The 21,865-nt window shown below is 38.8% G+C and overlaps 2 protein-coding genes across 15 annotated transcripts in view; one reads left to right on the top strand and one right to left on the bottom strand.

The window, feature by feature from the left end:
• Positions 1-21,865, top strand: part of LOC131435488 (uncharacterized) — a 682,557-nt gene that overhangs the window by 449,909 nt on the left and 210,783 nt on the right. The gene's annotated exons all lie outside the window — the stretch shown is intronic.
• Positions 8,984-11,521, bottom strand: LOC131435493 (fasciclin-3-like). 5 transcript variants are annotated; one of them, XM_058603444.1, is made up of 6 exons: positions 10,399-11,521; positions 10,223-10,337; positions 9,955-10,172; positions 9,554-9,886; positions 9,303-9,494; positions 8,984-9,245 (listed from the first exon to the last, which is right to left on the bottom strand). In XM_058603444.1, exons 1-6 carry the CDS (start codon positions 10,439-10,441, stop codon positions 9,058-9,060), a joined length of 1,089 nt encoding a protein of 362 aa, XP_058459427.1. In that variant the 5' UTR covers positions 10,442-11,521; the 3' UTR covers positions 8,984-9,057. The 5 variants fall into 5 exon arrangements, with proteins under 5 accessions (XP_058459427.1, XP_058459425.1, XP_058459426.1 ...); XM_058603442.1 differs by having other exon boundaries at positions 10,223-10,340; positions 10,399-11,519; XM_058603443.1 differs by having other exon boundaries at positions 9,554-9,883; positions 10,223-10,340; positions 10,399-11,519.

The raw sequence follows: 21,865 nt of genomic DNA, 5'->3' as shown, positions 1-21,865 counted from the left end.
AAGAGCACTTGGAAACTGTTCTATCATTAAAATTTAGAGAAGATTCTTTGGATAACGGACAGTTTTTTCTTTTGTTTTTGGCTAGACGAAAGTGAGAATATATCTCATAGTTTCTAAAAAAAATAACTATATGCAAGAAATCGTTTAGTAAATAATTCATAATAATAATCTTGATCGTCAACCACGTTCGTAACACCGCCTTCGCCCTGTTGTAGTGCATTCGTCAACATTTGAACGGTCATTGTGTTGAGTCAATGAACCAGTCTTTGGAGCCGTAGAATTTCCACTTTTTTCAATTCCTCCTCATACCGAGCAATGCAGTATTTCATATATTTTTTGAACGATATAGTCCTAGCAGTATTAGAATCAACATCGATGAAATGAGCAGCTACAGCATTTCATCTTTCCTGATGGGATTTGCATGCATCTCCACGATTTCTTCCTCTGCAACGTCGTCTTTAACACAGCTACGTAGTTCTTCATTATAACAGTGTCTGCCATCAAATCACCATCATCATCCGAGCTAAAATCTTTGCATCCTTTTTCTCCTACTGCATGCGCCAAAATAATAATCTCTCGATCATTATCAAACGTTACTGGATTATATTTCACATATTCTGGCCGTAATGCTTTTCAACAATTATTTCATGCATTCTAACGCTGTCCCTATGAAATGAACGCATCCCCTCATCGAATTGTTTTCTCATGCAGTTGTCACAGTAATAGATGGATAATTATACAACTGATCAAGAATATTCTTGAATGTTTGTTTATTGTACAGTCTTTTAAAAGTTGAGATTATGCCTTGACCAAGAGGTTGGATCAAATATGTTGTATTGAGTGGTAAAAAAACTGCTTGTGGATGTTGTATTGCAGTATGTTCAGCAGCGTGGTCTATTATTAGTAGGACTTTGAACTCAATTCTTTTTTTCTGCGAGATATTGCTGCACCTCCGGAAGGAATTGTTCTTTGAATCACTCGTCGAACATTAACTTAGTAACCCAAGCTTCAGGATTACTCCTCAAGTGCACAGGTAGCTTATTAAAGTCTTCCCCTTTCATTTATCTAGGTCTCATTACTCGATAAAGTAGTAGAGACTTCAAAATTTTATCTGCGGGTGGATTTGAACAGAATAGTAACGTGACTCTGTCTTTCGCTGCTTTAAATCTTGGTGCTTGACGATCAACAGCACCCAGGTACGTACTGGTCGTTTTTTTTCAGAACAGGCCTTTTTTGTCTGCGTTAAATACCTGGTCCGTATGATATGACCCAACATTAATTATTGATAATAGCTTTGCTGGATATTCTCGAGCAGCAGTAGTATCACACTTGCCTTTGATTTGCACACTCGCCGTTTCACACTTGCCTTTGATTTGCACATTTCGAATGTTGTTCTTCTTGATGAACCTGTAGAACCAACTATTGCTTGCATTGAAATCACTACTTTTGTCTATTTAGTATAAACCAAAAAGATTTATAATAAACAATGGAATGAAAAATAACGATTGTGTTTAGTACCTTTAGGTTTGCTGCTTGATGCTTTCTCCTGGTGTAGAAGATGACAAAGACGAGCTGCCTTTCGCATAATTGTGTCATGTTGATTGGAATACTTTTTTGTGCATTGACTTCGATCCATATCAGCAATGCTTTTCCCTCTTATCGATGATAACGTTCTGAATGTATACTGCTTGATTCGAGGAAATGTCATACAAGACTCCATACCTAATGCGAGTTTGATTCCGCTTAATTGTTCGGATAGTTGACTCGTTTAACGACAGTGGCCTGCCAATAGATGCAGCCGTTTCACCATTTGCAAGTCGGTCCAGACTAATTATTTTCGTTTGTAGCGTAATCGATTTCCTAGGTTTTTGATTAATCACTTTAGCAGAATTCGATGCCATTGAATGATTTTGAAATCAAAATTGCGCTAAAGAAGTATAACAATTGTAATTTTTGGGTTACTTCAAAACATTCATACAAATCTAACGTACCTTTTAAGAAGAAATGAATGAAATCTGATCCTTTTTATTTATAACTTTCACGAAAACTAATTTGACAGGCTCACAGACCCCGAGAAAAGTGGGTGACATTAATGTCACATGTTTGGTGTATATCAACCTGTAATTCCGGAACCGGAAGTTGGATCCAAATGAATATCACGAACTTTGTATGGGATCATAAGGTCTTTTGCTTGAATCTAAGTATGTGAAAATTGGTTCTTCCATCTCTGAGAAAAATGAGTGACAATATTTCTCTCTCTCTCGCTCTCTCTCCCCCACCCCCCCACACAAACACACACACACATACACACACATACACACTTACTCACTTTTACACACACACACACACACACACATTCACACACACACACACACACACACACACACACACACACACACACACACCCACACACACACACACACACACACACACACACACACACACACACACACACACACACACACACACACACACACACACACACACACACAGACAGAGAGAGAGACATTTAGAGAGAGAGAGAGATTTGCCCAGTTCGTCGAGCTGAGTCGAATGGTATATGACATTCGGCTATCCGGACCTTGGTTCAAAAGTCGGTTTTCACAGTGATAGTATAGCCTTGCTATATAAGAAAGGTAAAAAAGTTAGGTATATTCAAAAATTGCTGCTATGACAACTTTATATCCAATGGAAACCGACAATTGAACTTCATTTTAATATTTTCTTTTTAACACCCAACGTTTCTAAGCTAATGATAAGCGTCTTCTTCAGATGAAAAGAAGAAGCGAATCAATAGCGTTGAAACGTTGGGTATTAAAACGAAAATATTCGTTTTTATCCACTAGTAACTAAAACGTCGATCATCACACAAACATTCAGAAGAATCCAGTCGATAGTCTCCTAAATGTGTTGAAATGTCGTGCTAAAATCACATGAAAATAACTTTTTTCAAAGTAAACTAGTCAAAACTTAGTCACCATCGACAATGTAAACATTAAATGAATCCAAAAAGCTTTTCTATCAACAATATAAGATCAGCATGGTATTTGAAATTACAAGCTTCAAATGATGTACAAATTTCACATGGAAGAAAAATTACTGTTCATCTATTTATTATTTTCGACAAAAAAGTAGCTTTGAAAGAAGTGATATTATTGCTTTTCTGATTTATGTTTCAAACACTTCTTGAGCCTTCATAATGTATTTAAAATATTCAAGTCACCAATTTATAACTATCTTGAAACAAAAAGTTTGGTACGTGGCAATTTCATTATTATTGCATAACGAAAACCAATTGATAACTATCTGAGTCCTTGCTGTTATAGTATGTTATAATGTCGTAAATTTTTCGTTACTAATACATTTATTACTTATAAACTTATTTTAAACTAATACACAAATGCCTAACTATGATAAAATACATGTTTTAATTAAGGAACGATATCTTATATATGACAATTAGTGCAATATAACAACAAGATTCTGTGCTTGGAAACTTAAGAAACTGTTTGTTTCCTAATTATTTTATAAAGAAACATTACTGTCACTTTGTTTTAACCAGTGCACAGTGGCCCCAATCATGTCAAAAACACGTTTTTTTTATTTGTGGGGTCAATTTTGGAGCTTTAATATCTTCAGAAGAATTTCTGTTTGAAATAGTCCGCTTCTTTTAATATAATCAAAGTTGTCAGTAATCCTCTTACAAGTGAGTTAAAAAAATAACAGTGTAATATTCTAAACATGTTCGGACTATTGTTGCAACAAAGTTTGAATTTATTGCGGATTGCTACTAGGGAAATAAGTTAATTTAATGTTGCCTGCCTACTTCTGTATCCTTCCAATGGCTTATAAGGGGCAGTTCACAATCTAGGGAAAACAGCCATTGTTGTAAAATGCAAAAGCAGTTGGGCATAAATTCAGAATGGCGCAAATGTGGCTTACTCTGATAAAAACTCAATATATTCATTGATGCAAATATATATTACGCTATTATTTTGACAGAATGTGAATTTTGTATTTTCAAAGATTAAGTCTGCCAACGTACTTTGGCACGTACCATTTTCCATCCCTCACACTAAAGCTCACTAAATACACATATTTAAACATATTATTATCATCCATCACGACTCGGGTCCCGCAAGAAGCGGTCAACTTCTCGCATCTACTTCGCCATTCGTGTTGCAACATACTATGAAAATTAGAGACAGAACTGAAAAAAATACATAAGCGAACGAGAAAAGGCTTTAACAACCAGAATGCCCCGCCGAGACCGCATTACGGGACTCATTAATACATACCAACCAGCAGCGCACAGATGGATATGTTGCCTCAGCAACATGCAAAGCTGATTATGGTACGAAACGGTGAACTTAACGTCAGGTCCAACCAATACGCATACAGACGAGTAAACAAACAATCAGCAGCACACGTTTTCAGGCCACTCGCTACAAGAAACCGAAGGAATCCAAATGATGGAGCCCAAGAAGATCGCGTGGTTCGTCGCTGGCTGTAGAAACGAGTCCAGAAAGAAAGAAGCAAGAGAAAAGAGTTTGCTTTTTATTGTGCTTCTCGGAGGAGGTTTTCTTATTCGTGCCAGTTGTAGTCGCTGCTGTTATTCAACAGAGCGCGAAGACCCGGGCTTGAGGTCCAAAGCGCGCTGACTGAAGTGAAAAAAACTGGTTTAGTAAGTTCTCATTTCAGATTTCTCTCCATGTCGCTCGGTCGACGAAACCCACTACCCAAACATGATGGTTAAATGACTTTTTCTTCGGACTTCAGAGCTCCGCTTGACGTGACCCACTCTTTCCCCGAGGCAACCAACACCACCCGTCGAACTCATCCTCCTGCGAGCTCCAACCCTATGCATTTTGCCACGCCGTTGTCTGCCTTGAAAGAGACTACGAAAGAAGACTTCGTTCAGGCAAAGAAGAGTCCAAAAGTGGCCGTTAAATGTATGCTATGCTTTGTTCTCGCTGACTTGTACGTCAAAATATACACAACCATCGGTGGTCACCATGAAGGGTTACGAGAGGAGCAGAAAACAACGTCCAAAAGAGACTCGAATGGAAAACATAACCCGTTTTCTGGATACGAGTTTTGGGGTCTTTATTCCTCCACCACTGATGCCATGATCCATTCGGGACCGACCATACTCAGGTTTGTAGGCCAACTTTTCGAGTCAAACTGATGATGCTGCGACGCATGCTGAAAGTGATTTCAACGTGGCAATCGATTTTGAGCTTCGATCTTAACAGAAATGTTTGCAACGTTGATTCGATTCTTGTCTTCCATTTATGATTTATGGTCGGTGATTTCATCAATCTGTTGGGGTACTGCGGTTCTGTTACTCACCAACGGTGGGGTTGCAAATTATTAATTTGATGATATCATTCCATTTCATATGTGAGCGTCTTTGCCATATCCGAGAAAATTTGCTGCGTGACATTGAAAATGTAGCGTGTCAATTGCGATATTTTGTGATCATGTAGCAACACGGATAACCCGATTTTGTGTTCAAGTTTCGATACTTGTTTTCGGGAACAAATATCATAGTGCAGGTTATAGATGTAGTCGACTAATGAATGACTAAAGAAACAGCGGGGAATAGGGGGCAAAGTCCTCCCTTTTGAATAAAGCATTTATTTAATTTAAAAATGGGCGCCAATTTGAGTGAGCATTTTTCCCGAATACGAAGCAGTCAAATATTGGCTTTATTTACATTCGTTAGATACGAGCTTCGCATCGCGGAAAGTGCACAAAGCTTATCAAACTATTCGAAACTTTCTTTAAACTCATGATTTCTACCTCCGATTTGCAAAGAAGTAATCTTTAGTAACATTTAGAGCTATCAAAATGGCTGATTTTGTATAATATTTGAAGTGAAATTTGCACTGCAAACTTCCCACATCAGAAATGCTTCCTGTGTGAATTGAACCAACCGGAATGATGCAAGTCGACTTTACTGGTTAGGATGAGCGAAATATATCAAGTGTTAACGTCTTATACCTACCCAGTAGGTAACGCAGAAATGAAAGGTCGCTTACTACATCAAAACCGTCGGCTTGGGTTTCTTCTTTGATAGTCGTTGATACCAAACATTTCAAACATCAATTTTGAACTATTTGTGTTTATGTCATACAACTGAAAATGTTATCATAAATTGATGATCATATTTCCAACGGCATGTAGCAAAAATTCTGTTGATACGTTAGATAAAACAAGAGACATTTATGATCAAAAACTAATCACTCTCTCAGAGGGTAAGTTATGAAAAGGCGCCCCGTAGTGAAGTAAGTTGTTTTCACGACAAAAATACAACGGATAAAATAAAACTTAAAATTTTTTGCTCATTGAAATTGTATCAGTAGGATGAAGTTTGCATCCATCCGGGAAAATTACATCTAGCTGAGCGCAGTGCAATATCCTGCTGGTCGACAAATTTTAGAAAGGGTTCCAAGTAATATTGATAGAGACAAATATGTTTTTGGAAGGGTATTGTCAAGCCTATTTTTTAAACTTCCTAGATGCAAGTTTTGATCTAGGAAAATTTAAAAAGATGCAATATATTAACATTTTTTTTGACGTTGGCCATTATCATTTGCAAAATTTAACCAAGTGTTCTTACATTTTAGTAATATACTGAGATTTTATATTGTATTTTTGATGAATACTTTGACATATCAATTGTTAAAATAAAACACTATTTTTTCGTGACCAGAGAATAAGGCCTAGCATCATGTAAAATGAATTGCTCACATTTCTGTAAAAAATTCAAACGACTGTGTCAAAGTTTGTCCTAATTAGAAGTAAACAACACTCATCAATTTAAGAATGGCTTTTTTAGAATGGAAGTAAACAACATTCTCAAAAGAAGCAAGTTTCTCATAACCCAAGTAACTGTTTTATGCAGCTGACCGATCAGAAAGATTTGATTGCGGAGCATGATTTGGAACTGAAGTTCCAGTATGGATTATAATATAATCGTGTTAAAATGTTTATGCAGTAAAGAATACAATATGAATATTGATTAAACATTTTACAAGTTCCCATCAAATACTCATCTTCCTGTAATGCAGATTAAATACAAAGTGTTATTTGGGACCATAAGACCATTTATATAAATCTAAATTTAAGAAAATCGGTTTAGCCATCTCCGAGAAAATCAAGTGTTCAAAAGTCGTTTCTCACAATGATCGCATCTCTATGAGAAATAGTACTCGGAATTTTTTATCTTGTCAATTTGGAATTCACTTGAATATTATTAAAAGTTAACAGTTTTCACGCTTATTCAATGAATTGAATGGAATTTTTACGAGTTTTAGTTATGGTGATTGTTCATATACATTAAACATGATGTCATCGTGCCAATTTTTATCGGTATGCGCCGATGATTCGTAACTCTATTCACTGTTCAAATTTATTAGAGAAAACGGTACGATGCAACCAAATCGTACTGCGCAACACGCTTGGTAATCTACATGTGACAGTTACAGTGGCACTGAAAAATAAGCTTTCGTGAAGTTTTTGTGCAAGGAGGTTGCATATAACGCCGGCGTTTGAAGCAAGTTCGTTTTTCATGTGCCATGTTGATCAATTCTTTTCGAATCTTAGATTTCGTACTGATAGTATACTCATAACTTTTGGAGTTTGAATTTACTTTATTAAATTTTTAAAGTTTCTGATTAATATGCGTAACTGCACCGTGTCCGAGTGATAGTGAATTGAATAAATTAAGGAAAAAATTGAACCCAAATTTAATTAGGGAAAAATTGAAAGTTGAACACACTAAAAACTAATATACGTTAACCTTTTTTGAGTATTTGTTAAAAGGTCTAAAACCTTTATAGATGAAATGTGCTTGGTTATAGTGAAAATCTGTTTTATTACACCCAGTCGTATAATGATGCCTTCCTCATATCTCACATGTAGTATTCCTCAAAATAATTTTCTTTGATTTTTGAAAAACAAAACTAGTATAACCTATAGAGTGAAACAGTACTCAGGTCGCATCTCAGGGCATCTCTGAGGTACTTCCGAAACCGGAATCTGGTACTTCCGAAACCGGAATCTGGGAACCGGTATAATCGAAGTTGGTTCGAGAAACTTGGGATTTCATTTTCATTTTTTGCACATATCACCCTGTATTTCCGGAACCGGAAGTCGGATTCGAATAAAATTAATGAACTTTGTGTGGGGTTACAAGACCTTTCATTTGAATCTAAGTTCATGAAAATCGGTTCAGCCATCTCCGAGAAAGTGAGTGCAAAAAAATGTTACATACACACACATACAGACATTTTGCGTACTCGACGAACTGAGTTGAATGGTATATAACACTCAGCCCTCCGGGCCTCGGTTCAAAAGTCTGTTTTCGTAGTGTTTGCATAACCTTTCTATATGAGAAAGGAAATAAATTATAAATTTCAAAGAGCCACAAAATACGTAGGATTATGATCAAATTATGACTCATATTTTTCTAGATTTATGTTATTTTCTTTCAGGTTTGAATAGAATTTCTGGATAATAGGAGTAGAAGATTTTGATCTACTGCTTCCCAATTCAATTTCGTTAATTGATAATTATCATAACTTTATTAAACACAGCTGAACATAAACAAGAAACAAGTTCTTAATGTTGAATTCAATCTGTGGCAGCAACGAACTGGAACACCTAGTTTCGTAGTGATCGTGTCAAATTGATTTGCGAGTTGAGCTAGAATTGGGAAACCTTAACCGTTTTAAAAGATCACTGCAAAATAATGGACAGGAACTGTTTCGGAAAACGAGGTCGATGAGCTTTAATTATAGAGCGACGTTTTTTTTTAATTTTTAATTTTTTCAACTATTTTTTCAATTTAATTTAATTTTAAAACCTTTGTAATAATTGATCGATTGTTTGTTTTCAAGGCAGTTTCGATGGTGACACAATTCATGCAAAACTTCAAAGAACCAAAATAAAGCAAGTGGCAATGAAACCGGAAAACCTGTTGTTTTAGGCACTTTCATGATGCCGTTTTATTGATCATAAAATAATTTTGCTTGGATATCTTGAAGAAGTTCATCTGAATGTCAGGATTTTTAGTCGTGTCTCGGTCAATCCGCTCGGATGTCGGGCTTTGCAAATTAAACTTTTGCCGTGGTCGCTTTCTAGCACTACTCGCTGTAGGATCTGCTGAGCATTAACATTTCCTGAGCTACTTTTAGACGAGTATGGCGTCGAGAGACCCTCGTAAATGAGTTGATCATCTGTGAATAGATTGGAAAAAATTATTTCTGGCTAGAGGCTGGCTATTTTTAACCTGCCTAAAAACCACAGGAAAGTGGCTGCTGGCTTGCCATCGCTTGATACGCACTTCACCACCATTTCGGATCCAATTTTGAAAGCGCCATTGGAAGTTTGGATGTCGCTGGAGATCGACATCTGCACTGGAAGTGGTTTTATCGGGCCATTTCTCTGATCACCGTCCAAGATCTCATTGTTGTTATCACCGTTGGCTGATAATAAATATAATTTCATTTTGAATAGTACCCAGTATATTTCCCATAATACTTACACCTTCGCAGCTTTATCGGTAGTTCAGTATCCAAAAATCCCTTCGGATACGAACCATGTTCCGCCCGACATTTCAAACGTTTTCGATTATCATTCACTGCGACGGGTTTGCGAAAAAACTGCTGCACGGTGGTTCTACGATCTTTTGTTTCTGAAAATGCTGCTCCTAAATCACTCGTAATAGGAGTGTCATCCAAATACCAATCCAATTTAGCTCCAGGCCAGCCATTTCGGGAAATGCATCTAACTATTAATGGCTTTCCGTAGTCGAATTCTCCATTTCGAGAGTTAACATTGTGGGACACTTCGATAACAGGTGGTTCTGGTGCAACTGCTTCAAACAAAAGAATATTTTCATTTATTTTATTTTCATAGATAGCAAATCCTCTGGAAGCCTCAAACCTTCACCTTGTATCACGATATCTATCGTTCTTTTGTATGATTGTCCGCTAACAGAAAGCGTACACTCGAATGTTCCATCGTGTTCCGGACTAATACTTGCCAATGTTACTCCGCAAGACCCCTTACTCCATCCTTCCCCATAGAATGTGATTCCCTGCACTGGAGCAGGAAGACGATCACTACTGGCAAACGGTGCTCGAACTCCAGGAACTTTGACACTGCAAAATTGAATTTCTGTATACTTGTATTTTCATTTACTGTCACTCACATGCAAAAGTCGATCGGTTCTCCACCGCTTGTCTTGCAGTTCAGATTCACATTTCTCTGACCTTCGGATACTATCACACTTTCGGGGTTGGTGATCACCTTCAATGCACTGCACGCTGCTGAAAATGGGTCACATGAGTGTAATTGATCTTATTCTAGGATCAACATTTTACACACCAATCGCTATGTGCAGTAATGAAACCACGTTAATTTTTTTCATGTTTTCTTCCTGGAAGGTGCTTGTCCAGAATTCTGTCGTTTGTTGTTTGGTGTTCTACGCACCAAACTTGAAACAGCGAAGATGGTTACTTCTAGACTGAATGGAGAATCATTCGGAACCAGCTGCTTTTAAATTCTCATCAGATCGTAATAATAATGATGAGAGGATCTATCTCACTAGCAGTATTTTCAGTTTTTTGTCATGATTATATCATTTATATTTGAATGTCAACTAGCAAACTTACTATCGCAAAGATGAATGGATGCACAATCCGGTTTTATACGTGCTATTGAGTGGAACAGAATGGGAAACTTTTTTGCGGCGCGGTAAACAAATCTCCGCACAAGAACCCTATAACACATTTTTGAATTCTCTCAAACGTTAACTGATGGAAATCGGTTCACGATAAACTGGTCACACCACTTAATTTTCTTACACACCGGAGACGAATCTTAATCCCCAATCGTCTCCACCTTATCCCATCCGAGTGGAACACGGGGGTATTGTGCAGTGGAGCTGTAGCGGAGAAGTGCAAAAGCAGTTTCCGCAGACGGAACGTCTCTTCGTTGAAGATCGATGTTCTCAATAATGAATATGAAAATATCACAAAGCGATTACAAATATCCATATTCATTAGCATCTGGCAAGCAAAATTAGGCTTGTTATTTTATTTTCTTCACCTTCAATTAGAGCTTGATCTTCAGGTTGATATTGTTATTTCACTTTTGGATAACTGTAACAAATTTTGCAACATGTGAATAAAGTGTGGGTTTGTTCTTCTTTCACAAGACAGTAAAAATCGATCTAAGGCTACAATTGATTCGTGCGAGGTTGTTATCCATGGTGTCAAATCTGGTCTTTAAGGAAATTTGAATATTTTTCTCTTTAGAAGGATGTGTTATCTATTTACGACTCGTTTTGTTGTTTCCTATGTTTGACAGTCGATCGAAGTTTGATTACAACCTCGACAAGAATGACTGACCCCAATAAATCTTTAAAACTGGAATCCACTTCATTCAACAAAAAAAAAACAGAAGACTTTGTATAGTGGTGCCGTTCAGATTTTAAACGACGGGTAACATTCTCACGATGGTTAAAAAATCAGCTTTTATATTACGAACTGATTCAACACATTATAAATTGTTAAATTCCACGCTTGAAAACTCCTCGGTTAGTATGAACCGTTGTAAAACTGTGTTTGAAGTGTTACTTTTAATTAGTTTTTTTTCCATACGCGGGAGGGCCGCGATCGCAAAAGTACTAGAATATTTGTAGTTTCTCTGATTGATTAATTTCCGAACTTAATTTTTGGCTTAATAAAGCTTAATAAAGCAATTGAGTAACGATATACGTCAGCAATAAAACTCTCCCCGCGGTTACCTATGATCAATAAAATTGCATGAATTGAGGGCAAAAATTGTTTTAGAAACTAAAGATTTAATCAATTATCACGATGATTAAACTAAAATACCCCGTTGATTAAAATAATTTGCCCGAGAGAAGATTATTGTATTACATTTCTTTACGTTTACTGCCATGGTATTTCTGTATTGCATGTCTAAGACCTTCTAAATATTTATATAGCACAATAATTCACAAGACTTGTGATAATGCCATATACTCAGAGATCATTTACATTCCTACTTTAAATGACGATAATTCAATACAAAGAGTAGCACAGTCGATTCGTGGAGCACGGAAAACGGATTCTTCTAAATTTGTGGTCCTTATTATCGGTATTACTACACGGTGAAAACCAAGGGAAGTGATTGTGACCCTTATTATGGGTAAGACTTCACGGTGGAAATGAAGTGACGTGAATGTAGGTCCTTATTACGGAAATCGCTTCTAAGAAAAAAAGTAATTACTCAGATGAGCTTGTTATTATTACGAACATCACATCACCAAAATTTTGTTGGAAAAATGCTTTTTTTCGCTACAGTGATTACTTCACTGTGCGTGATACTGGTAATAGGGAAAATCGAGTGAAGTGACATGTAAGTGAAGTGAATGTGAAAGTGGAAGTGAGAATGGTAAAAAGGGCCTGTAAGTTATTTTTGTTAATGGTCATATAAATTTACTTTGGTTTCGGATTCAGGTTTTGGAAGTAGTGGTCGGACATTACCAAACGAAACTCACATAAATTTCTCAGAGATGAATTAACTTTTGAGCATAGATAATAGTACGAGGAAGCCAAATCAGATGAACGAGTGTGATGCTTAAATAATTGGAGCCTGAACCGTTGATTTTAACCATGATAGCGATGCTCATGTGCTTCATCTAAGGCTATTTCACAGCGATTTCGGTCTTCAATCACTTAAATAATGCACACTAATACTGGTTTTTTCTGATTTGAGGTAGTCATCCAAAAGTATACTATGTCGATCCCAGAGAACCGACATTGTGATCTTTCCGTCCCATAGGCATCTTCGAGGCACTCATGTCGCATCGAAACACTCGTACTGACTTCATTCTATTGTTGGGTATCATTCTGTTCTCTGGCGTATAACAATGGATTCAGCCAAACATGTACTCGAAGTGCGCTTGCGTTCGTCTTTTTAGCCCTAAACAAGTATGAGCGGGATCCAGCAGCATGATATCTTTCTCATCTGCAGAATCTTTCTTAACTAAGGCTTGCTCGCACACTTTCTCTTTCCGGTTGTTCAGTACAATTTTGTGTATTATTATTATTATTATTATTATTATTATTATTATTATTATTATTATTATTATTATTATTATTATTATTATTATTATTATTATTGTCATTTATTTTATCCCGGTTTCATCCTCAATTTTATGTGGATTTGACTCTGTTCTGCTTCGTAGGACCTGCCGCTGCGTGCTTTATCGGCAGTGGAGTTATTTTTTTTTTTTTTTTATTCAATAATATAATATAATATTAAGGCACACTGCTTAAGCTCTAAGATGCCAAGGGTATTTACTAATCTTAATTATCGTCTAACTTAAAACTAGAGTAGTATCATTATGTAATATAGTATCTGGCGATCGGTAGTGGCCGGTGAATTGAATTTAGGATGAGATGATTCCAGATGGCGATGGTAATTTTCTATGTTGGCCGCATTCTTCGGTCCGTGTGGGTCCGCGGGAAACACCCCCAGGCTACGAAGGCCCGGCGGGTGGCCCGCATGCTGGTCATTGACTGGAGTGGTCTTCCGGTGATGGTGATGTTACGGAAGAGAATGAAAAAAAGAAGTAAATATTGTGGGAAACGGGGTAAAAAAGGGGTGTGGGAACAAAATGTTTGAAAACGACAGAGATCTAATTAGTTGCCATCGAGATGGTGAAAAAACAGGGAAAGGGGAACGAAAAAGTTAGTGACAAAAAAAAAAGATCTTGTTAATTCCAATGAAGATGGTGAACAGGGACGGGGATCGAGAGAATCGGGCGGATGTTAGTGTCGAACCTGTAGGTGGAGATTATATTTTCTGAGCGAGGAATAACACATTACACTTGTATATCAATGTGTTTAAGGTACTGGTATATGAGAAGCATATATGAACTATCCCGACTCGCCAACACATCCCGAACCGGCACCTCAGGCGGTCTACCTCGGGCCCTGAGGGATTCCAGTAGCTTCGACCTGGCGTCACGATACTCTACGCACGACCACACGACATGCTCGATGTCCTGATAACCGTCGCCACAGGTGCAGAGCCCGTTCTCCACGATCCCGATACGCCGGAGATGTGCGTTGAATGTATAGTGATTTGACATGAGCCGTGACATAACGCGAATGAAATCACGACTCATGTTCATCCCCTTGAACCAAGGTTTCGTCGATACCTTAGGGATAATGGAGTGTAGCCATCGTCCCAGTTCGTCATTCGTCCATGAAGTTTGCCAACTTTCGAGAGTTTTCTGACGAGAAATACTGAAAAATTCATTGAAGCAGATTGGTCTTTCATAAATATCACCTTCCAATGCGCCCACTTTAGCCAATAAGTCTGCCTTTTCATTGCCCGGAATGGAACAATGCGAAGGGACCCAGACTAACGATATTAAATAAGACCGTTCAGATAAAGTTCTCAAATGTTCCCGTATTTTCCCCAGGAAATATGGGGGATACTTTCCTGGTTTCATTGCCCGGAGAGCTTCTATTGAACTTAGACTGTCCGTGACAATGAAGTAATGGTCTTTGGGCATGGTTTCAATGATCTCGAGGGTGCACTGAATAGCAGCTAATTCTGCGACGTAAACTGAAGCCGGATCACTGAGTTTGTAAGAAGCGGTGATGTTTTGATTGAAGATGCCGAAGCCTGTGGACTCGTTGATGTTTGATCCGTCAGTGTAAAACACCTTTTCACAGTTGACTGTTCTAAATTTATTATAAAAAATATTTGGGGCCACTTGAGGGCGCACGTGATCCGGAATTCCACGAATTTCTTCTCTCATGGATGTGTCGAAAAACACAGTAGAATCAGAAGTATCCAAGAAATGAGCACGGTTGGAAACAAACGAAGAAGGATTAATATTCTGAGCCATGTAATCAAAATACAAGGACATAAAACGGGTTTGAGAGTTAAGCTCAACTAACCTTTCGAAGTTTTCAATCACCAGAGGATTCAAAATGTCGCATCGGATTAGCAAACGATATGAGAGATCCCAGAACCGGTTTTTCAGTGGAAGAACGCCCGCCAGCACTTCGAGGCTCATCGTATGAGTCGATTGCATGCAACCCAAGGCAATACGCAAACAACGATACTGAATTCTTTCCAGCTTGATGAAATGAGTGTTCGCCACTGATCGGAAGCAGAAGCATCCGTATTCCATCACGGACAATATCGTTGTTTGATACAACCTGATCAGGTCTCCTGGGTGGGCACCCCACCATGATCCGGTTATTGTACGAAGAAAGTTGATTCTCTGCTGGCATTTTTGTTTCAGATACCTAATGTGACATCCCCAGGTGCCTTTGGAGTCGAACCAGACCCCGAGATATTTAAATGTGAAGGCCTGAGCTATGGTTTCACCCCCTAGTTGAAGCTGTAATTGTGCTGGTTCTCGCTTCCTCGAAAATACAACCAGCTCAGTTTTCTCCGTAGAGAACTCGATACCCATTTGAAGAGCCCATGATGATAAGTTGTCGAGAGTATCTTGTAATGGTCCTTGGAGATCGGCAGCTTTGGGTCCTATAATAGACACAACGCTGTCGTCGGCAAGTTGTCTTAGCGTGCAAGATGTGTTGATACATTCATCGATATTACTTACGTAAAAATTGTATAAAAGCATGAGCCCTGAGGAAGACCCATGTAACTGAATCGTATTGTCGACAAATCACCATGCGCGAAGTACATGTGTTTCTCAGACAATAGATTATGTAAAAGGTTGTTTAAAACTGGCGAAAGACCATGCTGATGCAACTTCTCAGACAGGATATTTATAGAAACTGAGTCAAAAGCCCCCTTAATGTCTAGGAAAACTGACGCCATTTGTTCTTTACGAGCAAATGCCATTTGAATTTCTGTTGAGAGCAACGCAAGACAATCGTTCGTTCCTTTGCCCCTGCGGAAACCAAATTGTGTATCTGAAAGTAAACCATTAGTTTCGACCCAATTATCTAGACGAAACAGAATCATTTTTTCGAACAATTTCCGGATACAGGAAAGCATAGCAATCGGCCGATACGAATTGTGATCGGAGGCTGGTTTCCCTGGTTTTTGAATGGCGATAACTCTGACTTGTCTCCAGTCGTGTGGGACAATATTACCCGTGAGGAACTTGTTGAATAAATTCAGCAAGCGCCTTTTGGCGGGGTCAGGCAGATTTTTCAACAAGTTGAATTTTATTCTGTCTAATCCCGGGGCTTTATTGTTACATGACAAAAGTGCAAGTGAAAGCTCTACCATCGAAAACGGTGATTCGTTTGTATTTGGTGTCGCGGCGCGGGTGATCTTCTGTTCCGGAACAGAGTCTGGGCATACTTTTTTAGCGAAATCGAATATCCAGCGGTTGGAGTATTCCTCGCTTTCATTCGTGGTGTTATGATTGCGCATTCGTCGGGCTATGTTCCAAAGAGTGCTCATAGATGTTTCTTTCGTTAAGCCGTCTATAAACCGACGCCAGTAACCGCGTTTCTTGGCTCTAATCAAGTTCTTAGTTTTAACGTCTAACGCCGCGTAATTCCGGTAATTATCAGGTGTTCCATTTTTTCTGAATTTTTTATACGCGGAGGCTCTCTCCGCGTTTAAATTTGTGCACTCTTTGTCCCACCACGGGTTGGGAGGACGGATGTTAGTTTTTGCGCCGGGTACACGTTTCGTCTGAGCTTGAATCGCAGTATCGAGAATCAAGCCAGCCAAAAACGTGTACTCTTCCTCCGGAGGAAGTTGTTGAGTTCTTTCAAGTTTCTCAGATATCGAGGTCGCATAGCTATTCCAATCAATATTTCGTGTGAGGTCATACGAAACATTGATTGTCTTCGATGGTTTTAAGCCGCTGGTGATTGATATTACGATCGGTAGATGATCACTACCGTGGGGATCAGGAATTACCTCCCACGTGCAATCCAACCGTAGCGATGTCGAGCAAAGGGATAAATCCAGCGCACTTGGTCTTGCTGGTGGTGCAGGAATCCGTGTCATTTCTCCCGTATTCAAGATTGTCATATTGAAGTTGTCGCAAATATCATGGATCATAGCTGATCTGTTATCGTCGTGAAGACAGCCCCATCCCGTACCGTGTGAGTTAAAGTCTCCTAAAACCAACGTCGGTGCGGGAAGGAGCTCTATGATATTACTGAGCCGCCGATGCCCAACCAAGGCTCTAGGGGGAATGTAGATGGAAGCAATACAAAGGTCCTTACCTTTGATTGTAACATGACATGCGACAACTTCAATACCTGGTATCGAGGGGAGGTTAATTCGATGAAAAGAATAGCACTTTTTGATCCCTAAAAGTACTCCTCCATAGGGATCATCTCGATCCAGGCGAATAATGTTAAAATCGTGGAAGTTTAAGGATATTTCAGAAGTTAGCCAAGTTTCGCACAATGCAAATGCGTCACATTTAAGATTATTTACTAGAAATTTGAAAGAATCTATTTTTGGGATGATACTTCTGCAATTCCACTGTAAAACAGTGATTAGATCCGTGACCTCGGTGGATGATTTAGCCATCGAAGGATACAATCGCTGAGAGAAGGGGCCAATTTGCAGTCAACTGCTTCAAATATGTTTTTACTGTTGGCATGAAAGCAATTAAAATGGTTCTAAGAGGGTCTGAAATATTGAAAGTTGTAAAAATCCAGTCCACAACATCAGAGAACTTGATAAGTCCAGCACCTAGTTGGTTCTCTGGTAGATTTTCTGGGACGCTTGGGGATTTTGTAGTCCCGGGAAGTCGTGGGAATTCCATCTCGGAATTGAGTTTTCCGAGACCAGGAGCTTTTTGCTTCGGTGTTGTGTCCCGATTCCCGTTAGCTGTAACTTTTCGAAGCCCTTCGGAAGACACCTTCGAACCCTTACTAGGGAGCTTATGATAGGATTTATTTATTCTTTTCCTACAGCTATGAGGGACCGCCGAAGATGGACCTTCCAAAGGGTCGTCAGAATCGCTCTCGTCAGTTGACAAGCAGGCATATGGGTTCGTTGTCTGTTTAGGAGGGGTGGCACTTTTAAGCATCTCTGCGAAAGAACGCTTGGAGTGCTCCTTTAGGGAACGCTTCATTCGATCACCTCGCAGTTTGTAAGCGGGACAATCAGAGAGGTCATGCGGACCCTCCTTACAGTAGAGACACTTTTCAGCATCCTTACCGCAAGAGCCGTCCGCATGAGCTTCCCCACAGTTAGCACAACGTGGCTTATTGCTGCAATGGGTAGCTGTATGCCCCAGTTGTTTGCAATTAGTACAGTTCATTACTCGGGGTACGAATAGGCGAACAGGCAAACGAACCCGGTCCAAGAGGATGTAGTTGGGCAAAGCAGAACCGGCGAAGGTCACACGATAAGAGTCTGATTGGGGATAGGACTTTGTTCCATCCCCGGCGATCGATACTGAATGCAATCGCTTGCAATCCAGTATCTTGACATTCTTAAGTGAGGGGTCTTTAAAACAACCCGCCCCGTACTTAAGAACGTCCTCGCAAGTCAAACTCGAATCGGTGACCACACCGTCGATTTCTACTTCGCGAGCTGGCACGTAGACGCGGTACTCCCGCGTAAAAGGATCATTTTGAACGAGCTCATTAGCCTGTTTTGAACTGGTAAACAGGACCCTGAGCTTGTCTGGACGTATCTTATCAAAACTTTTTATAGTATTGTATCGCGAGGACAGGTCCCGCGATATTTTTAAAATATTTAATTTTTTTTCTTTCGATTTGGTCCGGAAATAGACCGCATAAGGACCGGCCGGTAGTGCGAGCCCATCCGGATAGCTCTTTATGCGAGACTTTTTATAGTCAAGGGAAGTCTCCATTTGATCATCGGGAACGGGGGGGTCAGAATTTAGACTAGCCATGTTGCGGAGCTACCTCCGCACAGAAAGAAATGAATCGGGGAGAAATAGAACAGTCGAATGCAGGAAGGAAAAAAAAACACTAAATAATGATACTTAACTTAAATCCAACGGGGGCCACCAAGGCCTAGCCCTCGTCGATCGGCGTATCGCCGCTGCGATGGTGTGCAAAAAACCTCCGAGAGGAAAAGGCACACTCTTTTTTAATCCGCACAGTGATATCACGTACACCGCTGGGCCTGTTTTGATCGATCGAACAATCACCGGCTAACGGTACTGTTTCGATCGTCCGCTCACAACAATACACTGCTTCAGTATATAATGTGCATAAAACCTCTCACAGGAAAAAGCACTATTGTCTATTACACAATAGCGATCTAGTTTTGATCGTCCGGTCACTTTATCACACACGGCACTGGTTTTCAACGCTTTCGCAGTAAACACAAAGCACGTCCGTTCACTCGGAAGGTTGAAACGGCAATGGCAGTGGAGTTATGACTATCACGAAACTCTCAAAACCTCTATCTCACAGTGTATACAGGATCAACAGTCCCATAATATTTCTCAAACTTTTTTGGTTTCTGTTTCTGATTTCGGGAGGGCCTCCCTCTGGGTACGTGACTATCAGTAACATTTACAGTATTGAAACCGATGAATCTTGTGAAATAACATTTCAATTTACTGAATACTTTCATATCAATAAAAGAACTAATGATTCATGGATAGAATATAACAAATAATTCACCTTCAAATGTTACCGAGCAGAAAATACAGGAAGAAGTTTTAGATACGGAATTAAAAATTCTGGATCTTCTAGCAATAATATTTATGCTCATTTTCCTTCAAAACTAGATACAAGTTTTCGTTTCGATAAGATAACGCTTTTTACATGTGTAACTTACAGAAAGTAACACATATAACGCTGAATAAGAAAAAAGAAATATTGACTACTACACTTAGTCATTGGACAAAAAGAAAAAGTATAACAACATGACAGCTCTGTAACACACAAAACTTACAAAAGATTAACGGATGTAACGTCTCGTAACGTTTGTACCTTTTAGAAATGTTATACATGTAACGTTTTGTAACACCAAAAACTTACAAAAGAGTAACACATGTAACACTTCGTAACGCCTATAATACTCGAAGGAGTAATGCACGTAACGCCTACAACTCACAAAAAATGAATGCACGTAACGCTTCGTAACGCCAAAAACTTATACAGAGTAACACATGTCTCGCTTCGTAACGTCTGTAACTTACAAAAAGTAAGACTTCGTTACACCTGTAACTTACAAAAGTTAACGTTTCAGAACGCCTTACACTGACTAAAAAGTAACTCAGATAACGCATCGTAACGCTTATAACTTACAAACGAGTAACGCTTCGTAACGTCCATAACTCATAAAAAGTAACGTATGTAACACCTAAAACTCCCAAAAAAGTAATGCATTTAACTCTTCGTTACGTCCAAAACTTATAAAAAGTAACGCATGTAACGCTTGTAACTTACGAATGGATAACTATTGTAATGCTTCGAAACGTCACAAAAAAGTAACGCAAGTGACACTTCGTAACGCCTATAATTTACAAAAAAGGAACACGTGTAACGTTTCGTAACGCCTGTAACACACAAAAAATACCGTTTCGTAACGCTCCATAATGCCTTTAACTTACAAAATGATAACTCATGTAACGCTTCGTAACGCCTATGATTTACAAAAAAGTAAAACATGTAACACTTCGTAACGCCTATAACTTACAAAAAAGAAACGCATGTAGCGCTTCGGAACGTACTAGAAAGTAACGCATGTAACACTTTGTAATGCCTATAACTTACAAAACAGTAACGTATGCAACGCCTCGTTACGCCTATAATTCACAAAAAAGTAACGCATATAACACCTCGTAATACCTATAACTTAACAGATCGGCTGAAAAGTTCGTATCGTTTCTATGAGAGGGCGCCACTAGAATTAAATCCATACCATTTTCAGTTAGTACCAACCTTCAAAAGATACGTGTATAAATTTGACAGCTGTCTGATTATTAGTTTGTGAGATATTGCCTTTTGAGTGAAGCTACTTTCGTTATTGTGAAAAAAAAGGAAAAAAAGGAATTTCGTGTGTTGATGAAATACTACTTTTTGATGAAAAATAGTGCCGCCGATACCAAAAAATGGCTTGATGAGTGTTATCCAGACTCTGCACCGGGCGAAGCAACAATTCGTAAGTGATTTGCAAAATTTCGTACTGGTCATATGAGCACCGAAGACAATGAACGCAGTGGACGTCCAAAAGAGGCTGTTACCGATGAAAACGTGAAAAAAATCCACAAAATGATTTTCAATGACCGTAAAGTGAAGTTGATCGAGATAGTTGACACCCTAAAGATATCAAAGGAACGTGTTGGACATATTATTCACGAATATTTGGATATGAGAAAGCTTTGTACAAAATGGGTGCCGCGTGAACTCACAATCGATCAAAAACAAAAACGAAAAACCATACTGAAATTGAACGAGTTGGCTTCGAATTGCTCCCTCATCCACCGTATTCTCCAGATTTGGCCCCTAGTGACTTTTTCCTGTTCTCAGACCTCAAAAGAATGCTCGCTGGTAAAAAATTTAGAAGCAATGAAGAGGTAATCGCTGAAACTGAGGCCTATTTTGAGGCGAAGGACAAATCGTACTACAAAAATGGTATCGAAAAGTTTGAAGATCGCTATAATCGCTGTATCGCCTCTGATGGGAATTATGTTGAATAATAAAAACGAATTTTGGCAAAAAAATGTGTGTTTCTATTAAACGATACGAACTTTTCAGCTGAACTGTTACTAAAGAGCGACATTTATAACACTTCATAACACCAGTAACTTTAATAAAAGTAACGTATCGTAACTCGCTTACCGCTAGAATCGTACCCTTATAACGGTTTTTAACACTCA

This window comes from Malaya genurostris, chromosome 3, assembly GCF_030247185.1.
Source record: "Malaya genurostris strain Urasoe2022 chromosome 3, Malgen_1.1, whole genome shotgun sequence".
In the NCBI taxonomy this organism is placed as follows: Eukaryota; Metazoa; Arthropoda; class Insecta; order Diptera; family Culicidae; genus Malaya; species Malaya genurostris.
The sequence above is the reverse complement of the archived record's forward strand: the minus strand, read 5'-3'. Positions and strand labels throughout refer to the sequence as shown.